Below are 10,000 nucleotides of genomic sequence, written 5' to 3'. Positions count from 1 at the left end.
CAGTGTCATGAAGTTGGACTGAACAATGCTGATGTGACATGTAATGTTACATGATGTAACATCACATGACGTGATGTGTGCAGCATGACAATGAGAAGGAGGCAGTGTCATGGGAGGGGCGGGTGTTGACATGACATGATGTGACATGACACGATGTGTGCAGCATGACAATGAGAAGGAGGCCGTGTCGTGGGAGGGGCGGGTGTTGACATGACATGATGTGACATGACACGATGTGTGCAGCATGACATTGAGAAGGAGGCAGTGTCATGGGAGGGCGGGTGTTGACATGATGTGACATGACACGATGTGTGCAGCATGACAATGAGAAGGAGGCAGTGTCGTGGGAGGGGCTGGTGTTGACATGATGTGACATGACACGATGTGTGCAGCATGACAATGAGAAGGAGGCAGTGTCGTGGGAGGGGCGGGTGTTCCACACGGCGGTGGGTCTGGGTCGGGAGATGATCATCATCGGGGGACTGATGGACGACGGCAGCTACGCCATGGACCTGCTGGTGTACCGCTACCACTGCAACACCTGGCACCGCATCCAGTTCGCTCGTCAGTGACACCACACCTGTCTCTCTGTCTTTGTTACACACTGTGTGTCTGTATGTTAGTGGGACAGGGCTGTTTTGGTGTGGTGTGGGTTACAGAGAACAGGTGATGAAGACAGGTGTGGTGTGGGTTACAGAGAACAGGTGACGAAGACAGGTGTGGTGTGGGTTACAGAGAACAGGTGATGAAGACAGGTGTGATGTTGGTTACAGAGAACAGGTGACGAAGACAGGTGTGATGTGGGTTACAGAGAACAGGTGACGAAGACAGGTGTGATGTGGGTTACAGAGAACAGGTGATGAAGACAGGTGTGATGTGGGTTACAGAGAACAGGTGATGAAGACAGGTGTGATGTGGGTTACAGAGAACAGGTGACGAAGACAGGTGTGATGTAAGTTACAGAGAACAGGTGACAAAGACAGGTGTGGTGTGGGTTACAGAGAACAGGTGACGAAGACAGATGTGATGTGGGTTACAGAGAACAGGTGACGAAGACAGGTGTGATGTGGGTTACAGAGAACAGGTGACGAAGACAGGTGTGGTGTGGGTTACAGAGAACAGGTGATGAAAACAGGTGTGATGTGGGTTACAGAGAACAGGTGACGAAGACAGGTGTGATGTAAGTTACAGAGAACAGGTGACAAAGACAGGTGTGGTGTGGGTTACAGAGAACAGGTGACGAAGACAGATGTGATGTGGGTTACAGAGAACAGGTGACGAAGACAGGTGTGATGTGGGTTACAGAGAACAGGTGACGACGACAGGTGTGGTGTGGGTTACAGAGAACAGGTGATGAAAACAGGTGTGATGTGGGTTACAGAGAACAGGTGATGAAGACAGGTGTGGTGTGGGTTACAGAGAACAGGTGATGAAGACAGGTGTGGTGTGGGTTACAGAGAACAGGTGACGAAGACAGGTGTGATGTGAGTTACAGAGAACAGGTGACGAAGACAGGTGTGATGTGGGTTACAGAGAACAGAAGACAGGTGTGATGTTGGTTACAGAGAACAGAAGATGAAGACAGGTGTGATGTGGGTTACAGAGAACAGGTGATGAAGACAGGTGTGATGTGGGTTACAGAGAACAGGTGATGAAGACAGGTGTGATGTTGGTTACAGAGAACAGAAGATGAAGACAGGTGTGGTGTGGGTTACAGAGAACAGGTGATGAAGACAGGTGTGATGTTGGTTACAGAGAACAGAAGATGAAGACAGGTGTGATGTGGGTTACAGAGAACAGAAGATGAAGACAGGTGTGATGTGGGTTACATAGAACACAAGATGAAGACAGGTGTGATGTTGGTTACAGAGGACAGAAGATGAAGACAGGTGTGATGTGGGTTACAGAGGACAGAAGATGAAGACAGGTGTGATGTGGGTTACAGAGGACAGAAGATGAAGACAGGTGTGATGTTGGTTACAGAGGACAGAAGACAGGTGTGATGTGGGTTACATAGAACACAAGATGAAGACAAGTGTGATGTGGGTTACAGAGAACAGAAGATGAAGACAGGTGTGATGTTGGTTACAGAGAACAGGTGATGAAGACAGGTGTGATGTGGGTTACAGAGAACAGGTGATGAAGACAGGTGTGATGTGGGTTACAGAGAACAGGTGATGAAGACAGGTGTGATGTGGGTTACAGAGAACAGGTGATGAAGACAGGTGTGATGTGGGTTACAGAGAACTCAAGATGAAGACAGGTGTGATGTGGGTTACAGAGTTTGAGCGGGAACAGAAGACGATTACAGTGATGGGGGTCCGAGCGGTGACGGAGGGTGGCCATATATATATGTTCGGGGGCTTCATGGGTAACATGGTGGGCACCCTGTCCCGCCTGACTTTGCCGGAAGACATCTGCGCCATCTTCAGTCATGACGAGTGTGTCAAGACTCTGGGATGCCATGTGTGTGGCAACGCCACTGCTGGCGTCTGCTTCACTGCAGGGACCCACATCAAGAGACCCAGCCAGTGAGTGGACTGCTTCCACAACTACAGTCTGTCACAGTCTCCACAAAACATTCTGTGTCAGCAAAACAAATACACATGCAGAGACAAAAAAAAGAAAAGAATAATGGGGAGAGAGAACCAAATTTCACACAGTGAAATCTGTTGTGACAAAAAGTGATACAGTACACACAACACTGCACTATGATAATGTGGTGTGATCAGTGCACGCAACAGTGGACTAAGATAATGTGTTGATCAGTACACACAACACTGCACTATGATGATGTGGTGTGATCAGTGCACGCAACAGTGGACTATGATAATGTGTTGATCAGTACACACAACACTGCACTATGATGATGTGGTGTGATCAGTGCACGCAACAGTGGACTATGATAATGTGTTGATCAGTACACACAACACTGCACTATGATGATGTGGTGATCAGTGCACACAACACTGCACTTTGATAATGTTGTGATCAGTACACACAACACTGCACTGTGACAATGTGATGTTATCAGTACACACAACACTGCACTATGATAATGTGATCAGTGCACACAACACTGCACTTTGATAATGTTGTGATCAGTACACACAACACTGCACTATGATAATGTGATCAGTACACACAACACTGCACTGTGACAATGTGATGTTATCAGTACACACAACACTGCACTTTGATAATGTGGTGATCAGTACACACAAGGGAACACTTTGATATGTGTATGCTGTCATGCTGATCAACACACACAACACTATTATATGTGTATGCTGTCATGCTGATCAACACTCACAACACTATTATATGTGTATGCTGTCATGCTGATCAACACTCACAACACTATTATATGTGTATGCTGTCATGCTGATCAACACTCACAACACTATTATATGTGTATGCTGTCATGCTGATCAACACTCACAACACTATTATATGTGTATGCTGTCATGCTGATCAACACTTACAACACTATTATATGTGTATGCTGTCATGCTGATCAACACACACAACACTATTATATGTGTATGCTGTCATGCTGATCAACACACACAACACTATTATATGTGTATGCTGTCATGCTGATCAACACTCACAACACTATTATATGTGTATGCTGTCATGCTGATCAACACTCTTGTGTCATCATTTGCAGAGTGTCTTATTCTGCTGATCATGTTGATCTGTGTGTGTGTGTGTGTGTGTGTGTGTGTGTGTTTGGTGTGGTGTGGTGTGGTGTGGTGTGGTGTGGTGTGGTGTGGTGTATATATGTTTGTGTGTGTGTGTGTGTGTGTGTGTTTGGTGTGGTGTGGTGTGGTGTGGTGTATATATGTGTGTGTGTGTGTGTGTGTGTTTGGTGTGGTGTGGTGTGGTGTGGTGTGGTGTATATATGTGTGTGTGTGTGTGTGTGTTTGGTGTGGTGTGGTGTGGTGTGGTGTATATATATGTGTGTGTGTGTGTGTGTGTGTGTGTGTGTGTGTGTGTGCAGGTGCCCCATGCAGCACTCCAGTGAGACAGCCAAGCAGTGCAGTGTGCTGTGGTTCCAGAACCAGACCTGCAGTCGCTTCAAGTCCTGCTCCCAGTGTCTGTCCAAGTATCCCCAGTTTAAACATGTTGATCAGGTTAGTGTGAGTGTATGTGTGTGTCTCTGTTTTGACTGTTTGCTTCAAGTCAAGCTCCCAGTGTCATAAGTACCCATGATTTGAATATGTTTATCAGGTTTCTCTGAGTCTGGGTCTGTGTGTGTCAGGGTCTGTGTGTGTTTCTGTGTTTGTCTCTGTGTATCTGTGTTTGTGTGTGTCAGTGTCTGTGTGTGTTTCTTTGTTTGTCTCTGTGTTTGTGTGTGTCAGTGTGTGTCAGGGTCTGTGTGTTTCTGTGTTTGTCTCTGTGTATCTGTGTTTGTGTGTGTCAGTGTGTGTCAGGGTCTGTGTGTTTCTGTGTTTGTCTCTGTGTTTGTGTGTGTCAGGGTCTGTGTGTGTTTCTATGTTTGTCTCTGTGTATCTGTGTGTGTCAGGGTCTGTGTGTTTCTATGTTTGTCTCTGTGTATCTGTGTGTGTGTGTGTCAGGGTCTGTGTGTTTCTATGTTTGTCTCTGTGTATCTGTGTTTGTGTGTGTCAGGGTCTGTGTGTGTTTCTGTGTTTGTCTGTGTCAGGGTCTGTGTGTGTTTCTGTGTTTGTGTGTGTCAGGGTCTGTGTGTGTTTCTGTGTTTGTGTGTGTCAGGGTCTGTGTGTGTTTCTGTGTTTGTCTGTGTGTATCTGTGTTTGTGTGTGTCAGGGTCTGTGTGTGTTTCTGTGTTTGTGTGTGTCAGGGTCTGTGTGTGTTTCTGTGTTTGTCTGTGTGTATCTGTGTTTGTGTGTGTGTCAATGTGTGTCCCAGTGGTATCAGTGTTGCACCAGCTGCCCCAAAGGGGCATGTGTGTGCATGAAGGTTGGGTTTTTTTTAGTTTGTTTGTTTTTTGTTGTTTGTTGGCTGCCCCATCATGTGCACCGTTTGATGGCATTACTCCCATGCGTCATGCTGCTCATTCCATGTCCCCCCATACAAGGCCATATCCCGCTTCCTCTGTCGGAGTTCCACTGCTGGAAGTCCACAGGGAACCATCATGTTGGGTTGCTAGGAGGCCACACACCAGAGGAGACCCTGCACTGCTGCTGAGTCACTTCAGTGGTGTTCAGTAGTGCTTTTTCTGATTTATTGTACTTAGGACACCACCTACTTAGCCCCCTATGACGACAATAATGGCTAAGTCACTGAGCCAGCCTGAGTGAGTGTCTTCCCTAGAGTGGAGACCGCCACCACGTCCCTCAAACAACAGCCCCCCATGAATCTGCCGACACTGAAGACCTTGACAAGACTCACCCCAAGCATAGAAGTGGAGGGGTGTTGAAACTGAGGTCACCATGAGAGCAGGGCATGAAAGACCGCAGACTTTGGGACTTGTTTTTATACTAATGATGAAGGAGGAAGAGGAGGAGGAAGATGATGATGATGATGACGATGCTGCTATGAAGGTACATTTAGGTTTGGGACGATGTGAAAAGGCTGTACTCAATGCTTTGTGTCATACTGATATCCCAGTGTCAGCCAGGCCTGAGAGATACAGACACTTGCAGTGTTGATCAGGAAATTAGAGTAACACACCCAAAGATGCATCTGTGAAGTGGATGATACTCGACTGTGTATTCCCAGTCTTCCCATTTAAGTTCATAGCACACTCAGTTCTGGGTAGGAGCAGGCTGTGGGCCAAAAACCCCACCTCCACTGGGATTTGAACCTGCATCCTCCAAGCCATCAGTCTGCGACGCTAACCACTTTGCAAGGGCAGCAGATGGGTTGTTATTTTTACCATGTGTGGATGTGGGAGAGAGAGAGAGAGAGCAGCAATGTCAGCAGTCCACCAACTGCCCAAAGGGGGGCGTGTGTGTGTGCATGAAGGTTATTTATACAATGTGTATATGTGTGTTTGTGTTCCATCGATGTCAGTGGTGCACCAACTGCCCGAAGGGGGCATGTGTGTGCTGAAGGTTGTTGCTATTTATTCATTGTGTGTGTGTGTGCGTATGTGTGCGTATGTGTGTGTGTGTGTGTGTCCCAGCGATGTCAGTGGTGCACCAACTGCCCGAAGGGGGCATGTGTGTGCTGAAGGTTGTTGCTATTTATTCATTGTGTGTGTGTGCGTATGTGTGTGTGTGTGTGTGTGTGTGTGTGTCCCAGCGATGTCAGTGGTGCACCAACTGCCCCAAGGGGGCGTGTGTGCGCATGAAGGACAGCTGCCCCAAGGACAACTCGTGCCCCCTGGACCAGCACGTCATCAGCAGAGTGGACACCTGCTTTGAGTACCTCTGTCCTGCCTCAGACTGCCAGATGTGCTCTCACCTCACCAAGTGCCTCTGGACACGCCACTTCAAACGATCCAGTCAGTGGCTGGGGGGTGGGGGGTCACAGGAAAGGGTTAGGGTGGTGAGGAACAGTGGGGGGGTGGGGTGGTCACAGAATGGTGAGGGTGGTGAGGGGACAGGAGGGGTCACATAGAATGGTGAGGGAACAGGAGGAGTCACAGAGAATGGTGAGGGGACAGGAGGGGGTCACAGAGAATGGTGAGGGGACAGGAGGGGGTCACAGAGAATGGTGAGGGGACAGGAGGGGTCACAGAGAATGGTGAGGGGACAGGAGGAGTCACATAGAATGGTGAGGGTGGTGAGGGGACAGGAGGGGTCACAGAGAATGGTGAGGGGACAGGAGGGGTCACAGAATGGTGAGGGGACAGGAGGAGTCACATAGAATGGTGAGGGTGGTGAGGGGACAGGAGGGGTCACAGAATGGTGAGGGAACAGGAGGGGTCACATAGAATGGTGAGGGTGGTGAGGGGACAGGAGGGGTCACAGAGAATGGTGAGGGTGGTGAGGGGACAGGAGGGGTCACATAGAATGGTGAGGGGACAGGAGGAGTCACATAGAATGGTGAGGGTGGTGAGGGGACAGGAGGGGTCACAGAATGGTGAGGGAACAGGAGGGGTCACAGAGAATGGTGAGGGTGGTGAGGGGACAGGAGGGGTCACAGAGAATGGTGAGGGTGGTGAGGGGACAGGAGGGGTCACAGAGAATGGTGTGGGTGGTGAGGGAACAGGAGGGGTCACAGAGAATGGTGAGGGTGGTGAGGGGGTGGACAGAAGGAGGTGGGGGTGGCTTGGTGGGTGGGTGTAGTGTTTGTTGTGTTGGTGTTGGTGTGTGTGTGGGGTGTGGTGGTGGTGGTTGTGTGTGTGTGTAATGTGGTGGTGGTGTGTGTGTGTGTGTGTGATGGTGTGTGTGTGTATGTGTGGCTTTGGTCGGGGTTGGGGCTGTCTCAGATAACGTTGATGAGAGGAGTAGATACCAAATTCACAAAATATTTTACACATGGTACGTACCATAGCTTTTGTTTTGGTTGAGATGTGCAGAAAACTTCACTGCCCCTGACAGGAAACTTATGCAGTTCCATGATTTAAAAAAAACTTAGCCGTATGCAGTGCACAGGAACAGGTGTCGAGATGGCTGCCGGAAAAAAAGGGCGCTAGCTAGCGGGACAAAGGGGAGGTTACCTACTTCCGGAGGTTATCGGCTGTAGTTGCTTTCTTTTTCTCCGCATAGGCGGATAGTAGTTTGCACAGGACAGGAATGTCAGACCCCTGCCGGAGTCTGCACTAGTTGGGTCATGGTAAGTATGTTATTTAAACGTAATTTTAGATAGAAAATTTCCTTTTTGGTGCACTCTGTGTAACAGTCCATCAAGGAAAAGGGTGTTCCACTACCTCACTTGTTTATCCCTTTGCCAGCATTTGAATGAGTCTTCAGAACTTTCTCTGCTTGAATTGTTACAGAAAAACTGTCTTGAATTGATACTGAGGTGAACAAGGTGTGTGTCAGATGAGATTTTCAGTTTTAATTGTTTGGTGTTCGAAGCAGATAATAGTATCACGAAAAGAACGTTTTCTGTGTCAGTTGTTTAGTGTTTGAAGCAGATGATAGTGTCATGAAAAGAACATTTTCTGTGTTGAATGTTTAGTGTTTAAAGCAAATAATAGTATCATGAGGTAAAAGGTTGTGTGTGTGTGTCAGGTGAGATAGGAAGGTACTACAAGAAGGTGAGGTGTGTGTGTGTGTGTGTGTGTGTGTGTGGTGAGATAGGGCGGTACTACAACAAGGTGAGGCGTGTGTGTGTGTGTGTCAGGTGAGATAGGAAGGTACTACAAGAAGGTGAGGTGTGTGTGTGTGTGTGTGGTGAGATAGGGCGGTACTACAACAAGGTGAGGCGTGTGTGTGTGTGTGTCAGGTGAGATAGGAAGGTACTACAAGAAGGTGAGGTGTGTGTGTGTGTGTGTGTGTGTATGTGGTGAGATAGGGCGGTACTACAACAAGGTGAGGCGTGTGTGTGTGTGTGTGTGTGTATGTGGTGAGATAGGGCGGTACTACAACAAGGTGAGGCGTGTGTGTGTGTGTCAGGTGAGATAGGGTGGTACTACAACAAGGTGAGGTGTGTGTGTGTGTGTGTGTCAGGTGAGATAGGAAGGTACTACAACAAGGTGAGGTGTGTGTGTGTGTGTGTGTGTCAGTCAGGTGAGATAGGAAGGTACTACAACAAGGTGAGGTGTGTGTGTGTGTGTGTCAGGTGAGATAGGGCGGTACTACAACAAGGTGAGATGTGTGTGTGTGTGTGTCAGGTGAGATAGGGCGGTACTACAACAAGGTGAGATGTGTGTGTGTGTGTGTCAGGTGAGATAGGGCGGTACTACAACAAGGTGAGATGTGTGTGTGTGTGTGTGTCAGGTGAGATAGGGCGGTACTACAACAAGGTGAGATGTGTGTGTGTGTGTGTGTCAGGTGAGATAGGGTGGTACTACAACAAGGTGAGATGTGTGTGTGTCAGGTGAGATAGGGTGGTACTACAACAAGGTGAGGTGTGTGTGTGTGTCAGGTGAGATAGGGCGGTACTACAACAAGGTGAGGTTTGTGTGTGTGTCAGGTGAGATAGGGCGGTACTACAACAAGGTGAGGTGTGTGTGTGTGTCAGGTGAGATAGGGCGGTACTACAACAAGGTGAGGTGTGTGTGTGTGTCAGGTGAGATAGGGCGGTACTACAACAAGGTGAGGTGTGTGTGTGTGTCAGGTGAGATAGGGCGGTACTACAACAAGGTGAGGTGTGTGTGTGTCAGGTGAGATAGGGTGGTACTACAACAAGGTGAGATGTGTGTGTGTCAGGTGAGATAGGGTGGTACTACAACAAGGTGAGGTTTGTGTGTGTGTCAGGTGAGATAGGGCGGTACTACAACAAGGTGAGATGTGTGTGTGTCAGGTGAGATAGGGCGGTACTACAACAAGGTGAGGTGTGTGTGTGTGTCAGGTGAGATAGGGCGGTACTACAACAAGGTGAGGTGTGTGTGTGTGTCAGGTGAGATAGGGTGGTACTACAACAAGGTGAGATGTGTGTGTGTCAGGTGAGATAGGGCGGTACTACAACAAGGTGAGGTTTGTGTGTGTGTCAGGTGAGATAGGGCGGTACTACAACAAGGTGAGGTGTGTGTGTGTGTCAGGTGAGATAGGGCGGTACTACAACAAGGTGAGGTGTGTGTGTGTGTCAGGTGAGATAGGGTGGTACTACAACAAGGTGAGGTGTGTGTGTGTGTCAGGTGAGATAGGGTGGTACTACAACAAGGTGAGGTTTGTGTGTGTGTGTCAGGTGAGATAGGGCGGTACTACAACAAGGTGAGATGTGTGTGTGTCAGGTGAGATAGGGTGGTACTACAACAAGGTGAGGTTTGTGTGTGTGTCAGGTGAGATAGGGTGGTACTACAACAAGGTGAGGTGTGTGTGTGTGTCAGGTGAGATAGGGCGGTACTACAACAAGGTGAGGTTTGTGTGTGTGTCAGGTGAGATAGGGCGGTACTACAACAAGGTGAGGTGTGTGTGTGTGTCAGGTGAGATAGGGCGGTACTACAACAAGGTGAGAT

At 48.5% G+C, this 10,000-nt stretch overlaps 1 protein-coding gene across 1 annotated transcript in view; it reads left to right on the top strand.

The window, feature by feature from the left end:
• LOC143289705 (multiple epidermal growth factor-like domains protein 8) overlaps positions 1 to 10,000 on the top strand; it is a 150,079-nt gene that overhangs the window by 97,343 nt on the left and 42,736 nt on the right. The window contains exons 24-27 of the mRNA XM_076598755.1: positions 393 to 564; positions 2,282 to 2,531; positions 4,007 to 4,139; positions 6,232 to 6,433. Of these exons, the coding sequence (XP_076454870.1) occupies positions 393 to 564; positions 2,282 to 2,531; positions 4,007 to 4,139; positions 6,232 to 6,433 (757 nt within the window). The remainder of the gene's footprint in view (positions 1 to 392; positions 565 to 2,281; positions 2,532 to 4,006; positions 4,140 to 6,231; positions 6,434 to 10,000) is intronic.

The sequence above is a fragment of the Babylonia areolata genome, chromosome 14 (genome assembly GCF_041734735.1).
Source record: "Babylonia areolata isolate BAREFJ2019XMU chromosome 14, ASM4173473v1, whole genome shotgun sequence".
Taxonomy (NCBI): Eukaryota; Metazoa; Mollusca; class Gastropoda; order Neogastropoda; family Buccinidae; genus Babylonia; species Babylonia areolata.
This window is presented reverse-complemented; position numbering and strand designations above follow the sequence as displayed.